This window comes from Carettochelys insculpta, chromosome 2 (genome assembly GCF_033958435.1).
Source record: "Carettochelys insculpta isolate YL-2023 chromosome 2, ASM3395843v1, whole genome shotgun sequence".
Taxonomy (NCBI): Eukaryota; Metazoa; Chordata; order Testudines; family Carettochelyidae; genus Carettochelys; species Carettochelys insculpta.
Window position 1 is genome coordinate 66,995,001 of NC_134138.1, and position 20,266 is coordinate 67,015,266.

Consider the following 20,266-nt stretch of genomic DNA (forward strand, 5'->3'; position numbering starts at 1 on the left):
AGAAGGAACATGCTATTTCTTAGAAGCTTCACTCTAATCTGTGCCTCAGAAATACACTTTTGTGCTAACCACAAAAAAGTAACAACTTTCACCTCCAATATTAGCCCAGGTACAGAATTTACATATCAACTCCCAAAAGATGTTCTATGCTTTCTGATGTGCCAGTAAAAGGGCCTGCTTCCTTCAGCTCTCAAAGAGCATACAACATTAAAGACTTGTTAGGTCATTACGTATCCGATATTAAAAAAAAAAAAAATTGACAACCATCTTCCCTTTTTCACCACTCAGTTCTCTGACCAGTATTTCAAGAACTGCTACAACTAGCAAGCATTGATTTATCATCTTTTAAATGCAGTCAGAAATTTATTTTTCAAAGTGGTAAATCAGAGGTTTTGGAAATATTAGTTGCTAAGTATTGTGGCTAAATTTAAGTCTGGAGGGAAAATAACATGCTTATCAATCACCCAATTTAAAGCATGGATGTCAGTTTATTGAATGATTGAATATTTTGGATATTTAATTTTAACTCTATAAATTTCTAATAGATTACAATGCTTAGAATTATATCTCCATTGTGATTCACTGAGCTGAGACATCCATACTCCATTCTACTACATGCACCACAAGCAGTTACTGTTTGCACATTCAAAAGAGGCAAAGGTGCAATAAAGTTTATTTTTTTCATTTAACTTAGTGCTTATTTACCAACGCCAGGGGTATATTAAAGAAAAATTAACTCAGTCATTTCAAAAGGAGGAAATCACTATATATTAATGCTTAAAATATTATAATACTAAAAGATTTACCCTGCACTGCTTGGGTCCTTAACTCAGGTAAGTTTTCTTTTTCTTAATTTAAATCATTGTTATGGAGTGGGACAGGGATGAGGGGTTCAGTAAGCAGGCTGCCCGAGGAAGAGAGGACAACCCCAGTCCTCTCTCTCCCTCTGCAGCAACTTGGGGCCAGGTGAGAAGCACCTGTCCATGGCCACTGCAACTACAGTCGGGACAGCTGGGGAAGGGGTGCATGACTCCCAGAATGGGAGACAGACACAACACACAAGCAAACTCTGATATATATATGGTAAATAGCTGTCCCTTTCTCCAGCCCTGCTAGCCCAATGGGGTCCCCATCTCTGGCTCTTTATTGCTGCCCTGTGGTCATTCAACACTATAAAACTTCCTCTTTTCAGACCCCATCCCTTTCCATTTTATGAGAAAGGATGGAATTCCAGGTACATCCCATTGTCTTGGCACAATCAAACCATGACCTTGCTTTAAGTTATGATAAGAGAAACTGCATACCAAATTTGATGGTCCTAGCTCTTATTGTTTTGGAGATGTTCTTGAACAAACAGAATCACAGTTGGACAGATGGACAGAAGGTAAGATAAAATATCACAATATAGCTGTCATGACTTGGACTTCTATACGTACCAAGAATGAGCCCTGTTGCATATGGAACACCATCTTTACCAGTGGTGGACTTCGCTTGTTCATTATTTGGAGAATTGCTTTGTACCCAATTTCTGTTTTAAAGAAAAAAGTCCAAAACTCAAAATATTAGCTAAAAGTCAGTGTACAGCATAGCATGAACATTTGAATTACCATGTGAATCATTTATGAGAGGAAGCACTTATGAAATTAAAGATAGCATCACAGGTCATAGCAACTGCAATGAGTAAAGGACATCTATCACAGGTGAGCTTTTTTCTACTCTTCTTTGCTTGAAGCATCTGTAGCGACCACAGGCACTAATTGAAAACACAAAGACAATCCCACAGAAGCTGTACTATGTACAGTCTTAAAGTTAAACATGGTCTCAAATGTTTTGCTGGATTAGGGCTTTAGCTGCATCTACCTATCACTAGTCTGAATGCCATGTAGAGCTCAGAAAAAATGTGAAGGAAATTATTCTTTCAAAAAAACATATCGAAGAAGTATTTCCTTTCCCACCACCACAAAATTAAATCTCAACCCAAGTTGAGCAGAAGATGATGTCTTTCTACATAAGTGAAGCAAGAAAGCTACCACAACCACCTCTACAAAAAAATGACGTTTTTCCTTGTTTTTAACCAATGTCTGCCAAAAGAACAGAATAATGCATTCCTGGGCTAACATATTAGGGATGTTGGAACATTTTAAAATGTTAAAATTATTCATTTTTAGTTCTGTTAGTTTGTGGTCTTGTTATTTGGAAACAAATATATTGAGTAATGCTTATTGTATTTCGTCCAGCTGTTGAGACTTATTTTATATTGGAACTCCTGTGTACTTCACCTTTGCAAACCACAGATGTGTGTCTCACTATCTTGCTTAGACCTTAAAAAACTAGAAGAACATTGTATCCATGCTTGTAAATGTACCTACATGTACCTGAAAATGTCTTTTATTCTAGTAGAAAGATCCACAGATCCTTTTCAGTAAGTCTTTAGCCTGTATGTAGCTCAGGAGACAGAACGAGATCTCACAGTTACATGAGGTAGGAAGTGGCTCACTGGCTGATGATGGCACCCAGAACAAAGTTGTTTAAATCTCCCTATGCATTTGTCATGTAATATAGGACATAAGAGTTACTGGAAGAGATTCCCCTCCCCAGCACTGTCAGGCTCATTCTCCACATGGGGTTTGGGGGTGCAATCTCAGATACTGGGTCTGCCATGTGGCCTGCCCCAAGTTTTTCTAGCTGACAAGATCTTAACCATCAAGAGAAATCTGTTCCAGATCAGTATTCACTGGGGTACCTTCAGTGATTTTCAGAACATTCCAGGCTTTCGTGGTGGTGACGGCCTTCATTGCAAAATCCATTTCAGCTTTGCAAGGTAGCCATAGATTTTGCAACTTCAATCAGGAGTCAATTATTCCTGGTGTGTTTTTATAACTCTGCCACAGAGCCTTTTAATCACTGGGGCACTGCACTGGGTCCCAGGAGTGCCCTTTCTCCTTCATTTGGTTTGATATCCTTTCATATATTTTGGCATTCCAGTGACTGCTGTTAAAGTGAGACTAAATCCGCTCCTCTCCTCACAAGCTAAGTAAGTCCAGAATGGACATCAGCAGAGAAATACACAAAAACCCTGGGCACAGCTGCTATAATCTGTATATGCTCTAGATGTGTGACATCACAAACTGGAATCACAATGGAACACACCTGGCTCTGCTCCAGTATTTCACTGAAGAGATAATTCCAGAGCAGTAAAGTGTACAAAAGTAAAGAGAGATGATGATGATGATGCAGGAATACAGCAATACTGAGTGCGAAAGCCAAGGGAGGGCTGTCAGAAGCAGAATAATTCATCTGAAATGGAAGTCCAGCCTCTCCTACCCTATTGTGGAATAAGCTTCCAAATCAGATTAAATAACAAGGAATAAGACACCAATCTGTGTGGAACCACAACAGTTTACATGAGGAAAAACCTTCACATTAATCCAACAAACCCTGAAACTACTAAACAGTGGCCACTTCTTAATTTTCTTCATACAGTATCTGTTTAACTCCATTAGAAAAATTATATCCCTGATGGTGCATAGTTTCTGAGCTGGGCAAGTCTGAGAGCATTCCTACTGGAGGAAACAAAATTTTAAGATAAACAGATAAAATCTCTTATTTGTCCATGCAGAAGGATCAGCAATTCCTTTGCCATGGGGATTTAAACGGAAGCATATAGCCCAGAATAATAAATAATACATAAATAATTATGCATCTTAAATCTGTATCTGAGAGCTTCAACAGTCCTTTCATGTAGCCCTTGTGGAATATATCCAGTATTCATTTGTATATTGTGATCAAGATCCAATTATTTTTTGCAAACCACTACCTATGAGAAAGTCCATTTTATAGGAATAGGATCCCTTAATTGATTCCTCTACCATGACTTCTTCTCAATCTCACTCATTTTCCTCTGTCAGCTTGGCTGCCTCTCCTACCGTAGATTGGATAAGCAGTTTAGGCTTATTGTACTGTTTATGCTCTATTTTCATGGTCTCTAGCAATGACGAAGGCCTTTCTTTATCTCTCTAGGACTCTGCAACAATCATAGCCAGCAGTAAAATGTTTGCCTCCTGAATAATTTACAAAGGATTCAGATGGCAGGATGCCTCATTATATTCCATCAATATGGCTAAAAAGCTGAAGGCTTTGCAAATTAATGCTGTCCAGGGAAAGAGCTATTATTGATATTCTCAGGCCATATGATCTTGAGTGTAATGTACTCTACCAGAGATTTTTTTTCCAGACCATGGTGGCCCCTGGAGAAGCAAATTATGCTAAGGTAAATAAGACCACTGAAACAGCCTCTGCATTTCTTCCTGCTGAAATGTCCGCCTTCCTATCTGTTGATTCAAGTTACCTCAAGAACCACCCTTCCCCTCAGTGATGGTAGTGTTGGGAAGGTATGTCTATATAGCAGCCTTATTTTGAAATAAGCTATTGCAGAAGAACTATTCCAAAACAGCTTATTTCAAAATAACACAGCGACACACAAAATGCATTTTGAAACAGCACTTAGCTACTTTGAAACATAGCATCTACACACACACAGAGCCCATTTTGAAATAGAGTCATTGGACACATTATGGCTTATTTTGAAGTAGGCTCTATTCCCTGTCGTAATAGCATCATTTCGAAATAGCTATTCCAGCACGATTCCTCACAGAACAAGGTTTACCAATTTTAGAATAAGCCAATTGCTATTTTGAAATTATTTCAAAATAACAGTTGCGTTGTGTAGATGCGAGGACAGTTATTTTGAAGTAATGGCTGTTATTTCAAAATAGCTTTGCTGTGTAGACCTATCCTTAGACAGCAACAAGGGCTCCAAGTGGCACTTGATAAAATGTTTTTAGCATCCTTTTCTGGTGATTAGTTTTCTCCAGGTTTTCATAGGCTACTCCAATGATTTCCTAATGGACTGCACAGATGAAGATAGAGTTCCAATTAAAGCACACCTAAGATTAACATTTGAGTGTTCTCACCTTTCCTGTCCTTTTTCTTGAATGAGTTATCCTTTAGAAGGCTCAATCAATCAGCTTTCTGAAGAGGAGTCCAATGACTCCTGCCTAGATTCCCCCTCCCCCGGGATGTTTTTTTGCCTTGTCACAAAATCTCTATGCTTCAAGAAACTAGACTCTGGAGATACACAGTAGAATGACTGAGGGCAGATGGCATCGCTGTGACATCCCTGTCCCCACTCTTCCTTAGATGGTAACTATTCTTTGTTATTTCAGTTTTGGCGTTAGCTATTTTCTCCGAGGACTTTTCCTGCCTTTCGCTGCTCCATCTCACACATCAATTCTTCTCAGAAGTAGGACTGATGGCTGCAAACAAACTTTATGGGACCACAGGGAAGCTTAGCCACACCAATGGTAAGTGGTCATCTAGCTAACTAAAATCATGCCAGATTATGGATGTTGCTGGATGACAGAGTGACAAACTAGAGAGATTCAACCTGTACTGGTAAACGGGCACTTTTTGAGCTTTTCTTTCTTGTTTCTTATTATCTTATCTCCCGGTTTGTCCCACCCATACTTACATTTGGCTAGCTTCTTCAGAAACATAATACCAATAGGACAACACTCAAAGCATATCCAATAAATCCCTTCTGCTGCTCTAGTCAGTATATTCCAGAAGGCTATTGACTATTCCTTTCCCATACAGTGTCTTTCAATTGGGTAGATTTTTAAAGTTAGAGACTGAAAAGGAATATCCAAAGCAATCTTCCATAAGTATGGAAGATATTATGAACAGTAATCAACTGGAGTTTGCAAGTGGTATGGCTTTATACCATTTAGCCATTTTTCTTTATTGAAGATGTTTCCCTATCTGCTTTCACACACCCAGTAATTATTATTTTGCAATACTCTACTTCACAGAAACTACCTACACAGGCCTAGGTATGGCCCTACCAAATTCATGGTCTATTTTGGTCAATTTCATAGTCACAGGGTTTTTAAAACAGTAACTTGCATGATTTCAATTATTTAAATCTGAAATTTCAGTGTTATAATTGTTGAGGCACTGACTCAAAAAGAAGCGTGGGGAGGGGAGTAGTCAAGAGACGATGGTAGGGCAGGATTCTGCTACCCTTCTTCACTGCTGCTGGTGGCAGCACTGTCTTCACAACTGGGCAACTGGAGAGAGACAGCTGCAGACCAGTAACCCAGCTCTGAAGGGATAGCCAGGCCCTCAGTCAGCAGCTGCCATTTTTGGCCAACCAGCAGTGAAGGAAGCACTGCGGAAATAAGGGTGGCATGATATATTTTTAGCCTTAATTCTGCTGCATTGCTGGAGGGTCTCTTCCTTCAGAGTTGGTTGTCTGGAGACAGGCAGCTATTGGCCTGGCACCCAGCTTTAAAGATGAAATAGAAGTAAGGGTGATAATGTTGTATCCCCTCTCCCCTAAAATAACCCGGTGACCCCTGCACTCTCTTTTGTTTAAGGGCCCTCGATCTGAGAAACATTAGTCTCCCCTGTGAAATTTGCATAGTAGAGAGATTTCAGTCTGTGACCTGTTTTCCATGGCCACGAATTTGGTAGGGCCTTAAGCATGTGCTATGACTCACAAAGAAAGAGTATTTAGAAGCACCCCTAACAAATTAATAATAGACAGTGAAACCTGAACATGCATGTGAAGTGCATCTGATGAAGTGAGTCTGTGCTGACGAAAGCTCATGCTCAAAACTTTTCTGTTAGTCTATAAGGTGCCACAGGACCCTTCGTTGCTGTTATAGATCCAATATATGCTTTGTGGGTTTTTTGTATTTATGCTTTATTTAAAAGAAGCTGTTTTCTAAATACAACTTTATTTTTTAAAATCAAAGTAAAACCATTCCCAGGCATGGATCTTGTATGCACATTAAAGTGAACTTCCAGAGGTAACATATTCTTACAAAATAGCTTATAATGACTAAGAGGAAGATCAACTTCCCTATGTAACTACTCTACACAGCACCTTCGTATTCTAACTCAAAGCACACTGAGCTAAATTAACTTATGTTATAACTTTACTGGCAAAAAATAAATCTTGCCCACTGAAGAGGCCTATGGGCAAAGCAGGCCTTACTATCCTGCCAGAATACCAATTAAGTATGGGTCAAGAAAATCAAAAACTCAAACCTAAATCAAATATCTGTGCAGGATACAAAGCTTTTTGAAGAGGTGGTCCAAGCCACTAAAATAAATTCCCTTAGGAACTAAGGATGAAACCATACCACTTCACACTCCAAGTGCACTTATTCAATTTTTTTTCTAACCCACATATAGAAGTACATATAAGTTAAAAATAAAATTATAGTAAAGCAGAACACGACATTGCACGCACAATTTCCTCCAGGAGATAGGAGAGACAATGAATTGCACATGATAGTTGTTAATCATGTTAATGGGCGACCGTAAGTGCTTAAATACTATTGTCATGATGCAAGCACAGGTACCTCACAGTAAAATAGAATAAAAACAGAAAGCACATTTAAGATCAACAAATTACAGCCAACTGAGCTAAGTAATACTATTCACAAATAAATTAATTTAGTACTTAACATTTTACATGCATATTAGTGATGGTTGAAATTGTTGCCTAAATTACTGATATGACAAAAATGTAAGTTTTAATTTAAGTGTCCTCTTACTCACTGGAGTATTTTAGTTTCTCATTAATTCTGAGAGTATAATTTGAAGAATTTTCATATAAATTTTCACTGAACAGTACATAATCCATTTTAATTATGCATATTAAGCAGAGTTTATAAAATATTAACTTATGCCCCAGAAGTGACACCTTAATGCAATTATCACTTCATTAGATGTTAAATACATGCACTCAGTGCACCAATTATTAATTGTGTTACTTTATAGTTGTGAAGCACTCTTTATGATGAAAGATTTCAGAGCAATTTATAAACTATTTACATACAGCATGATTGAAATGCTTACTCCTGGGACAGATCCTTAGCTGATATAAACGGTCCTAGGGTTACTCTGGCCTATGACAATTTATAACACTTTATGATCTGTCCCCTAATGCAGAACCAGTCAGGCAGACAGTCACTACGGACCACAAAACACAATAGCAGAGAAAATAAATGTTTGGTGAAGATTGTCTTCATTTTAGGAAAAAATGGTATGGGATTGAGCATCCACCCGAAAAGGGGGCAGAGTGGACTCTCAGTTTTTTCAAGTCTCTGCACAGAATTCCATTTATCAACCTCAGAAGGACCCACAACAGAATCAACCCTCCTAGAGTTTGAACCTGTGATTCAAGAGAGTCTAAGTATTTCAAATCTGATGCTCAGTACCACTATACCATAGCACCCTATGTTTAGTGCTATAATCCCATCGCCAACGGCATTAAGAAAGTAAAGAAGTGGAAAACTGAATTAAAAATACCTTTCAGTATGGAACACTCTCAGAGGCATTCTGTCATAGTCCCTTTCATATCTAAATCTGGAGTCCATTTCCTCATTTATTTCAGGATCATAGTCTAATCTGTGGTATCTTCTATCAAAATCACGATCCTCATCAAATCTGTGATGCCTTCGAGGAGAAATATCACATTTGCTATCAAATCTATGATGCTTTCTGTTGGAAATGTCCAGTTTTTCATCAAGTTTTTTGGGCAATATTCTCTCTCTTAGTTCAGCCTCATCATTTAGTCTCCGATATTGGTCCTCCTCCAGTCGTTTCCGATTTAGTAGCTCTTCATAAGCTTCTGTGGACGTAAAAGCATCTTTCTTGGGAGGTTCTGAATCTGCATAAGAAGCCTGTGTTTGTGAACGTAGTTCTGGTTGGACTCGAGTAACAGCAGTAGTTTTTCTACTTCGTTCTGTCTCATGCTGTTTAACAGAAAAAATATATTAAAAGATACAAATACAAAAAAAAATTGATCTTCATTCATCATCTCAGTATAAGCCACAGCAATGATTTCATTATGTATTTTTGATAATCTCCTAATTTTAACTCTCATCAAATGAGGTCTAAAAAAATGCTCTTAAAGGGGGACTTAAATGTTGGTGGAAATTTTCCCAAAACAGCAATATTCTTCATCTTACCTGATCATTTATTTTCACTGACAATGGGATGGCCAGCAGTCCTCAATGATAGACCTCCCACAAACTCAGTTTAGATAATGAAATTACCTTTAGATTTAAAGGCAGAGGGACACCATCGTGCTTGTAAGCCCTTATATCTGGTCACATGCACAGATGTCCTAACTGTACTGAGGGTCAGCCAGTCTGATGTCCTCTCTCTGAGCAGAACAGTTTTTGGGTTCAAAAACCCATTTTAGTTCTCTCTCCAAAAAAACAGTGACTAAGTGGAAAGATGATGTAATGGTTAGAGAACTAGCCTGTGACTTTCCTGATCCACTGCTGACTTCCTATGTAACCTTGGGCAAGTTCACTGTGGCTGTGTTTACACAACAAATTACTTTAGCATAACTTAACTCATTTAGATATTTGAAGGATTCAGCTGCATTGCTGTAAATGATGTAGTGTATAGCTAGCCTTAGGTTCTCTTTGCCTCAGTTCCCCATCCATGAGATAGTATTTCTTTACCTCACAGGAGTGTTCCAGTGACAAAGACATTAAAGATTGTGAGTTGCTCATGGAATCCATACACATGCAATAGACAGACAAGAACATATAAATCTGTCACAGTTTCCGTCACTTTGAGGAAAAAGGACCTAATATGATCTCCAAGCTCTGATGTGCAGTATCAGAGCTTTCCTTACTATCAGGAAACAAAATTGTGGACAAACCTCACAGGTAACTATAAGACTGCTTGCAGGTGATCAGAGCTCCTAACCTGCATGAGATGCCACTGAGGACATAGCTGGGAAGGGCTGCAGCAGCAACACCCATCTGCATCATGTATCTGACAAACTCAGTTGTTATCCTCCCACAGCACATTGGCCCACATTACTGAACATTGCAAGCAGCATTGTCAAAGCCTGGTCCCACAGAAGAATCCAGACCTCCAGGTAGTGCCTGCTCATTGAGGCTGGCAAATGAGTACAAATCTGCCTCTTCTACATTTGTAGCTTTCTAAGTATTATGGAGGGATCCATGAGTTCTGAAGAGATGCTTCTAGTTGGGGCAAAGAAGCAGCTATTTATCAAGAATTACTTACAGCTTTCCTCCACTCCCTTTTAGACTCTGGGGTGCAAGATGTCCCTTCACACTATTCCCCCATAGCCTTTCTTTATGGCCCCAAGTATGCTCACACTTCAAAGAGACAAAAACAAAAACAAACACACGCCTCTGGGAAGCAAAAGATGAAAAAGGACCTTAAAGAAGAAATTTCCTCCCCACCGAAAAAAAGTTTTCTAGATCTCCCAAGTCCCCTAAATGGAGCAAAATGTATTTCCACATTTCATTCTTTTCTCTCAGATAAACAACAACAGGAGCAGCAAAGAAAAAAAAAACTGAAAAGCAAAGTAAAGAGAATCATATTCCTCTGGCTCAGACTTGAAGGAATCAGACCTAGGAACACTGTTTAGTTGTTTCTGACTAATTCTTTGTGCCAACTTCAGGACAATGGACAGAACTGAAATTTGCTTTGATGCTGCAGTGGCTTCGGCATTCCAGCTTGTGGATATCTATCCGCCCATCTTCTGGATCCTTTGAAAGACTCTGCAGCAGAATTTACAGCACCCTAATTCAGCAATGACGCTACTTTGTTGGCTAATTTGGGTATCTGAAAATAATCCATTTTGTCTTTTAGGTTACTACAGAACCTTATGAATAATCTATGAAGGGGCTGCCACCTTTCCAGACTAGATATTGTGGAATATTGTTTCCTTGTGGAAACAAAGTGAACAGAGTTTTCAAGACTGAAGAAAAATGCATTAAAAATCCTTAGATCCCCTCAAAAGAGCTGGTTGAAAATATCAGTAAACATCCATAATCTGACATGATTTTAGTTAGCTAGATGACCACTTATCATGGGTGTGGACAAGGTTCCTGTGGTCCTATTAAGTTCATTTACAGCAACCAGTTGTGGCCCTCCGTGTTCTGTGTTATTTAGCTGTCATTTACCACTAAGTGTCTTCTAAAAGGCCAATAAGCTGTGGAAGTGTTGGCAATGCTGCTAGACAACACTGCCCTCTCATGATCCAATAAATTCTCTCATTCAGCACTGATCAGGTCCTAAGGGTGGTGGAATAGAGAGGTTCAGCCTGTAGTGTGCTTGGAATGTTAAGGACAAAGTTAAATATTTGTGTTGTCAATTAAAATGAATGCAAAAATAAATATAAAGCTATGTTTTTAAATGATATTCACCTTCCTTCAAACAAAATTTGTGGTCATAGATAATCTGCGAGTTGCCCCAGTGAATTTGCCCCACCGAGCCTGTGAATTTGGCTCTAAACCTGAGTAAAGACTGTATGATTAAAGTGTTCATGTTTCTACTATCACTTTTGTTGATACAACTCATGTTGCTCAGAGGTGTGAAAAAGCTCCCTGAGCTATATAAATTACACTGGTGTGGAAATTCAATATGGACAAATGCAAAGTACTCTACATAGGAAGGAGTACGCCACTGTACACATACGAAAGGGGAAATGACTGCCTGGGAAGGATTCTGCCAGATGAAAGAGTGCCAAATTAGAGAGGTTCAACTGTAGTTAAGACATCAGACTTTATGCCACATTTTCCATTTTTACCAGAAATCAGGCAAAACTGATAGAGAACATAAAAAGTGGGATCAATCTACCTAGGGCAGCTAAATTACATTAAAAACAATCATTTACACTTGTTTAAAATATATTGTATTATTGCACTGTATTGTAGATTTTCTACAATTTCCACAGATATAAAAAAAAAAAAAAAAAGGAGACTAAAAATTTACAGAAATATTTTTTTCTCATGTCAATTATTGTTTTACAATGACAGGTCCTATACATAAAATACTTGAAAGACAGATTCCTAAGATTATAGTCTAAGCAACAGATATTATATATATTGGGGCTGTCTCTACACTCCCTAGCTTTTTGATTATATTTTTTTCGATGTACCAAGTAAGTAAAGTCAAAAAAATCGCATTCACACTGCCACAGAATTGCAAAATGGAGTGTTCTCATTTAAGCTGCGTCTACACGTGCACGCTACTTCGAAGTAGCGGCACCAACTTCGACGTTAGGCGGCGAGACGTCGAAGTCGCTAACCTCATGAGGAGATAGGAATAGCGCCCTACTTCGACGTTCAACGTCGAAGTAGGGACTGTGTAGACGATCCGCGTCCCGCAACGTCGAAATTGCTGGGTCCTCCATGGCGGCCATCAGCTGGGGGGTTGAGAGATGCTCTCTCTCCAGCCCCTGCAGGGCTCTATGGTCACCGTGGGCAGCAGCCCTTAGCCCAGGGCTTCTGGCTGCTTCTGCGGCAGCTGGGGATCTATGCTGCAGGCACAGGGTCTGCAACCAGTTGTCAGCTCTGTGTATCTTGTGTTGTTTAGTGCAACTGTGTCTGGGAGGGGCCCTTTAAGGGAGCGGCTTGCTGTTGAGTCCACCCTGTGACCCTGTCTGCAGCTGTGCCTGGCATCCCTATTTCGATGTGTGCTACTTTGACGTGTAGACGTTCCCTCGCTGCGCCTATTTCGATGTTGGGCTGAGCAACGTCGAAGTTGAACATCGACGTTGCTGGCCCTGGAGGACGTGTAGACGTTATTCATCGAAATAGACTATTTCGATGTTGGCTGCACGTGTAGACGTAGCCTTAGAGACATAGTCCACAGCCACAGTATTACAAAAGGAGCTTTCACATAAGCTGACAATAGCTGCGCTTTGTTCACACACGTTTATTTTCAACCTTGAAGAGGGGGTGTCAATGAGAGTCATTTGCAGAGCTCGAGTTATTATCCTGAGGGAAAAGCCCTCTTATCTCAACTTTTGTGAGTGTTCACATTGCCACGCACAAAAGTTGAGATAAGAGAGCTTTTCCTCTTTTTTTTCCCCTGAAAAAGAAAAAGGCAAGTGTAGACAAACCTTAAGAAAGGGAGGACGAGGAAAGACATAATACAGACATACTTTGATGGAGTTTGTTTTAAATAAGTTTCCCTCTTCTCTCAATCAAAAAACAGCATAAAACTACCAACCAGGGTACTAGAGAGACAGAGAGTAATCAGAGATGTAAAAAAATGCCTGCAGAAGACAGATCACTGCTAAAATTATCTTCCTGTGGAAAAAGGGAACACGTGCTGAGCAGGAATATTAAAAAACAAACACATATTCTTCGCTGCTCTGATTCGGAAGAGACTTAAGCTATGGTTACATTGACCCAAACCTCCAGCAGCAGTATGCAAATGGATGATCTCGAAAATGAAAATAGCCTCTCATTTGCATATCTGCTCACTGGCAGATGTTGCTGCCAGCACAAAAAAGGCTGCGTAAATGCAGTTCTGCTGGTGAAACACCCCTTTTGTCAGCAGCCTCTTATACCTGGAAAAAATCAGGCATAAGAGGCTGCCGACAAAGCGAGGGTTTTGCCAGCAGAACCATGTTTGCACAGCTTTTTTTGTGCCGCCAGCAGCATCTGACGGTGAGTGAATGTGCAAATGAGCAACCATTTGCATTTTTGAGACGGCCCATCTGCATACTGCTGCTGGCAGTTCTTGTCAGTGTAACCATAGCTTTAGATTTTATCATGCATAAAACCTATAGAGCAATTACACAAAGTGACATGGAGAAAGTCTTAATTTCATTTAAATTCTCTCAGAGCGAACTGACTTCAGAAAAATCTATATTACCTCTGTCTTTTTCTTTACTGTTTTCCTTAACCTTTCATTCCACTCTTCCTTGTCCCTGAGATACTGATTGTACTCCCTGTTCCTTTCAAGCCGGAGTTTCTCCTGAAACAGGACAGTGACAGTTTCAGAACTTTGCGCGTTAGGGAAATGATTTCTAATTTTGCAAAAGATATTAAAAGAATAGGGTATGACTTTCACTTCCGTCTGATGTACAAATAGGACCCAAAGGTATTGTTTGCCAATGAGTTGGGATTATATCTCTTCAACTATGCCACAGATGTATAATATTTGCATGCAGACAGAATTTCACACAGTTACAGCCTGGGGGATAACTCAAGTTAAATTTGAATTAAACATGTTAAAACGGATCCACAATGGAAACAGGTGGAGATTTCAATGAGTTAACCCAGATCAAGTTAGCTAACCTCATTAAAAAGAGACTCAGTGGCAGTGCTCCATCTAATTTTTTTTTCTATCCATGGGCTGAATAAATTGTGTTATGTGCATCAAGGCATATGTAGATGTGCCCCACCAGTAGAAATATATGCTGCCCATTGAGAGTTCTGCTCCTCAGCTGGGCAGCCACCCAAGCAGAAAGCATACAGGTAACACTGCTGAGTAGTTACATGGTTATTGAAACTATTCAAGTAATAGGACCTTATGCCCCAAGCAGCTGTAAATTCCCTGACTAAGTGTAACATTACAGGGAGAACAATATCATACATCTCACAAATGGTTTGTTAAAAACTTGAGTATCATTAAAAATTCAACGTTGTATTCCCTTGGGTTGAGGCAGTTTATTTACTCTTTAAAGAATATTAAAAGTTTAAAAATAAAACAAATGTGATGTGGTAAAATGTTAAAGATTATCTGCAAAGGAAAAAGTGGACTTGAATCCATACCCTTCTTTGGGATGTACATGGGAACCCTGGAAAGATGGTCTTTTCCCACTTAAATGGGGAGTTCATTTGTTACTTTTGAAACAGATTTTGTCTAATCTGAAAGACTGTGGTGACTACAGAACATCACAAAACTCAAGAGACTGAAAGCTGAGCAACTGAATGAAAGATTTTCAGTTAGACTACCTAAAATCATTCATCATAATACTTATTAAGTGCCAGTACCTAGTAAACATTTTGGAGAAAAATGCCTCAGGAGTTAAAAAGTATAAGAGCTCATACTGCATGTGTTCTGAGGCTATATCTACACTGTGAGATAGTATCGATTTTAAGTCACATTAGCCTGATTTTTCCAAGTGCCTGTCCTCACTGTAAATTCCATTAGCTTGATTTATGGAGCACTAAAATCAATGTAATATCAAAATCATAATATTGTGGTAACCTGACAGGTGTAACATTCAGTTGAAATTTAAAATTCCAAATGTAGGGTAGTGAGGAAGCACCATGTCTTTAAATCGAATTCATTAGCCTCCAGAGATGTCTGTATGTGCCCCACAATTCTACATTCTGGCCTCTTCCATTTCCACTGCTCTCAGGTGCAGAGGAATTAGGCAACAGGAACACCATTTCATTTTGGCACCTGGAAGCCCATGGCTGTAGAGTCATAAGAGACTAAAAAACCTTCTTTGTGTTTGTTAGCAGTGTAGCTGTGGGGTCTGTGGTTCTGTGTATACCCCTGCTTGCTGCCTTTTTTTTTCTGCACTGCCTAGAACCAGCTGCTGCCCCCCACACACACACACAACCCCACACCATGGCAGCTAAGCTGTAGGTGGGGGTTGTACTTGTCTGATAGGACGAGAAACTGCTTTTCAGCCATTTACATGTTGTCCCACCCCTCCACATCCCCTCCCTGAGAGGCACCATGTATTCTGGAACTTTCCCTTGCCCGCATCACATGGCAGCTAGTCTGTGGGTGGCGGTCATGCTTGGACAAGAAGCTTCTTTTCAGCTGCTTACATTTTCTCCTGACCCCCAAATTCCCTCCCCCTGTTAAAAAAAAAAATTGAGGTTGAAAAGTCACACATTCAGAAGTTAGGAAATGCGGAAATTAAGGTTGTATCTGCAAAGAAAGTAGTTTGCCCTACAATAACTGCAGAGATGAGACATGACAAGAAACAAGCACCAGCCAGGTTAGGATCTGCAAAACAGTTCTGAGGATCAAAAGAAAGAGTTACAAAAGTTAGGGTCATCTTTCAGAATCCAGAGAAGTGAATGAAAGTTTTGATACAGCAGCCAAGGACTAGTTTCCATATCCTTTCTTCTTGAAGATTAAAACAGTAAAAACACAAGCCCTGCCCTTGAACCAGAGGCCCCCTTTTTTGTTTTAAGCCATTCCCTCTATTTTGGCAACCATGATCTTCATACCATGCATGTCCACCACGGCTGACCCTCTAGTTGAGGATTCAAGTAGGCAGGCAGGCTAGCAACCTTTTACAGGAACTTATCTGAAGCCCCAAATGGCAGAACAGCTAAGATGACAACAAAGTCACTTCCCATAGAACCTCTGCTTCTTCCTCAGTGGCTTCAAAGATCTCCCTAGCTAATCAGAGAACTGTACAAACACTATCTGAAATATGGTTGTCTCAACTGTTTCCTCTTAAGACTCAGCATCCTCAAGTAACTAAAGAGACGTGAGTTGCCCAGGAATCTTTTGAAGTACTGAGGGCTTTGTCAATGGTACTGCTGAAGAGTTCATCTCCTTCCACGGAGAGATCCTTCCACTGGACCTCTACAGCGGATGACTGAAACCATGATGACCGTCTCCTGACTATTGCTGTAGCCATTGTACATGCTGCTAAGGCATACAACAAAGCCTACGGAGTTAGCAGCAGTTGGCTGACCTTCAGCTATTAGGGATTTTAGACATTCAGGACTCCCTGATACTTATTTGGTAATTTATCATTGCAGTTTGCTCCTCATCTGAAGAGTCATATTTAGATAGCAGCACTTCATAATTTGTTACTGTAATCTGAAGGATTTCAGACTAGTGTACTTTCTGGCCAAAAAGAACCAGTTTGGGATAGAATCTTTTTCCTTCAAAGGGACTACAAAATTTGATCCATTTTAGGGGCCCCGGCCATTTCATTCTCTCTCACACCGCTTCCTAAAGGAAGACAGCTACAGTATGGATGCAAAATATTCAGATTCCTTCTAAAGCACTCATTCTTTTATCTGTTCTTTTGCACATGACAGAAACAGAAGCTAGAGTAGACCAGATGGATTTAGCAATTCCAGCAAACTATTATGTATTAGTAAGGCTAACATCCCTGGAGTTAACAAGTGCAGTATGTCCAAAAGAGAGTGTTTTTTTTTTTTCTCATGAATAACTTTCAGGAGAATGTCTAAGATTTTCACCATCCACATTATCAAGTGCTAGGAAATCAGATGCCAACCTAGATGAGCTGACTGCCAGGAGAAGATGGGGATATTGCATCCAGAACTGGTTTCTCTTTTTCTAGAAATTGTTATTCCTCTCGATGCAAGCAGTTACTGAAGTTACTCAGGAGGATTAACCTGCCTCTTGGGAGAGAGACACCTAAACACGCATACAATGGATCAAGCGGTCTTCCATGAGCAGGGCTGAAAACCCAAGGAGATCTAGCATGGCCACTGTATTAGTGGTAGAAACTAACGTGCTGGTGCATGCCTCAGGGGCTACAAAACTAGCCACGGACAGAGCTACAGGCCCCTCTGAAACGCTGGGCCTGGAGGCAATTGCCCCATTACCCCCACTATCAGTGGGCCCGTTTAGCGAGTTTCTACTTGCATACTTACTTGGGCTGACCGCCTCTCACTGATAGGAAGAGATAGTCCCAGAGTATATGGATCTACTTCACTGGTAGACAGATGACTTTTCTGTATAAAGCAAATTGAACAGTTCAGAAAGTTTTGATCAAATCTTACTTACTAAATACCACACAGAATCTAGGAATTACCCCTTCTAGCATATCATAGCCTCTCTCAATGAAGAGGAACATATTGCCCTATCTTTGCTTTTTAGAAATGCAGGATATGTTTGGCATATAAATCAACAGAAGCCAAGAAAACTGCAGGTAAAATGTTTTGTTATCTCTGTATTATGAGTTCATGATGATGTGTTAGCTTTAATTTCAATTATTACTATTTGAATGTTCACCACAGCTTTTCTGTATTCTACAGAGTTTTGTTAAGTTATGTAGGACTGCTACAAAAATTACCACTTTTCTCATTTAAAAATACATATTGTTTATATATAGCCATTATTAAATCTTACTATTAAAATACATGAAGATGAAAGAATTCTCCAAGAATTTACCTTGGTGAAGACAGGGAAAGAGTAAAGGAATGTAATTAGCAATTTAAGAAAACACTCCTATACTTCCTATTCTACCAATGGAAATCTGTGCTATTGTCTCTGCAAAATTACCAATCTATACACTATAGCAGAAGGGGCAAACTACAGCCCATGGGCCACATCTGGCCCACAGGACCCTTGTGTCCAGCTCCCATGGTCCTGCCCAAGGAGGCTAGCCCCTGGCCTCCACCATTCTATCCACCCCACCCTTACCCCCCACAACCTTAGCTCTCCACACCGCCAGCACAGATGCTCCAGGTAGCATGGGTGTAGCTCCAGACAAGCAGCACTGTTTTATCACCACCAGCCCAGCACTCTGGCCGCTGCGATCAGTGGGAAGGGAGCGCAGGGAGTGGACGGAGCACAGGGACAAAGGTGAGGGGGCAAGGAGGCAGTCAGACGACAGGGAGTTGGATAAAGAAGCAGGATTTCCAGGGTGGATAAGAGGTGGAAGCACTGGGGGAGATATTTGGAGGTAGGGTTGGGGGCGGGGGGGATTGGATGAGAAGCTGGAGTACCAGTGGGGGCAGGATTGGGTCTGGGCCATGCCTGGCTGTTTGAGGAGGCACAGCCTCCCCTAGCTGCCCCTGCCCACCCAACCCTCTATGCAATTTCAGAACCCTAATGTGCCACTCAGGCCAAAACATTTGCCCACCCCTCCACCACAGTCAATACAGCCAAAACGTCAATGTCAGCCCTCCTAACCTAACAATTCAACTTCAGAACTAAGTGGCCTCCATAAACTGTATGTAGAGCAATTGAGGCTGAGAGAAGGCGGATGAGGTAGTATCTACTGCTGCACCAACTTCAGATGGAAGAGACAAGCTTTTGAGCAACGCAGAGCTCTTCTAAGGAGTTGGTTCAATAAAATCTATTACCTCACCCACCTTGTCTGGCTTCATTTAGCAGAGTTACTACAGATTGCCCTAAAATCCTCTCCAGTGTATCCTCAATTATTTATTTGATAAAACATTTTTATTAAAATATTATCTGATTGTATTTCCATGTCTGCTGTCTTATTTTACTTGCATCATTATCTTCCATTTTCCCAGTGATAATGTGTGTTTTGTGCAAGCCTAGAGGCAAAATTAAGTGAGACAACTTCCATCTGTTCCAGTCAAAATCTTTGTCAGTCTGGATCATACAAGTGAATAGATTTAGGTGTAGCAACTACAGTAGAACCGTAAAGTTTACAAATGCCTTGGAAATGGACGTAGTTTATAACTGGACAAAAACACTATGTTTGTTCTTTCAAAGGTTTGCATACAACATCAACTTACAGCAGCTTTGCAACTTTACTATGTAGAAGAAAAATGCTGCTTTTAACAATCTCACTTTAAATGAAACAAGCAGAGACAGTTTCTTTACCTTGTCAATTTTTTTTAAAACTTCCTTTTTTTTGGTCATTTTTAACATGGTACTGTACTTAACTATATTTGCAGGTTTTTCAGTGTTTTGTTTCTGCTGCTGCCTGACTGCATACTGCCAGTTCCAAGCAAGATATGCAGTTAATTGGTCAGTTCATAACACTGGTGTTTGTATTTCTGAGTTTCTACTGTATATAACTTTACCCAGATACTGAGATTGGACTAGTTTAATAGCAAGAATGATTAATGCTATTTTTGTTTGGAAAATATTAATAAATTCAGTGTAATCCATGCTAGTACTTAATTACTGCCAATTCTTACACATATCTCATGATAAACTTTCCATTTTTAAAAAGATGTTTACAGAAAATCAGAATTTATATGGAAATTTTGTTTTCTAGTGTATAGACCCAAACAAAACACTCTAAGAGCTGCTCAGAATCACACTACTACCTTACTTTGGAGACTGAAAACAGAGATCAAGGTCTAATCTCTTCTGCTAACTTTTAAAAATTTAGTATGGCTAACTTATGTTACTATTTAAATGAACCTCAGTTAGGAATCTAATCTGAGCAAATCTGTGGAAGTGGGTCTTACACATGAACGCTCATTACCTAGTTAAAAGAAATATTACTTTGTGAAGTATTTGTTTGTGAAGATACAGACTAACAGGGCTTCTCCTCTGACTCAATTAGGAATTAAATTAACAAGCAATAATTCTTGCAGTCAAAATATACAAGTAAAATAAAATGTGATGCTCTATGGATGTTTTGAAAAAATGAAGCAATTTATTATAAATCAAGATTTTCATCAATAAAATATTAAATTAAAATTGTATATGGTTTCAAATTAAAACAAAAATATAGTATTTG

At 39.7% G+C, this 20,266-nt stretch overlaps 1 protein-coding gene across 6 annotated transcripts in view; it reads right to left on the minus strand.

Annotated features, from left to right (window-relative positions):
• The window catches only part of CSPP1 (centrosome and spindle pole associated protein 1), a 142,339-nt gene that overhangs the window by 100,727 nt on the left and 21,346 nt on the right, over positions 1-20,266 (minus strand). For all 6 annotated transcript variants that reach the window (XM_074985742.1, XM_074985747.1, XM_074985744.1 and 3 more), the window contains 4 exons: positions 17,469-17,549; positions 13,735-13,836; positions 8,383-8,828; positions 1,437-1,528 (listed from right to left, as the gene is read on the minus strand). In XM_074985742.1, the coding sequence (XP_074841843.1) occupies positions 1,437-1,528; positions 8,383-8,828; positions 13,735-13,836; positions 17,469-17,549 (721 nt within the window). The remainder of the gene's footprint in view (positions 1-1,436; positions 1,529-8,382; positions 8,829-13,734; positions 13,837-17,468; positions 17,550-20,266) is intronic.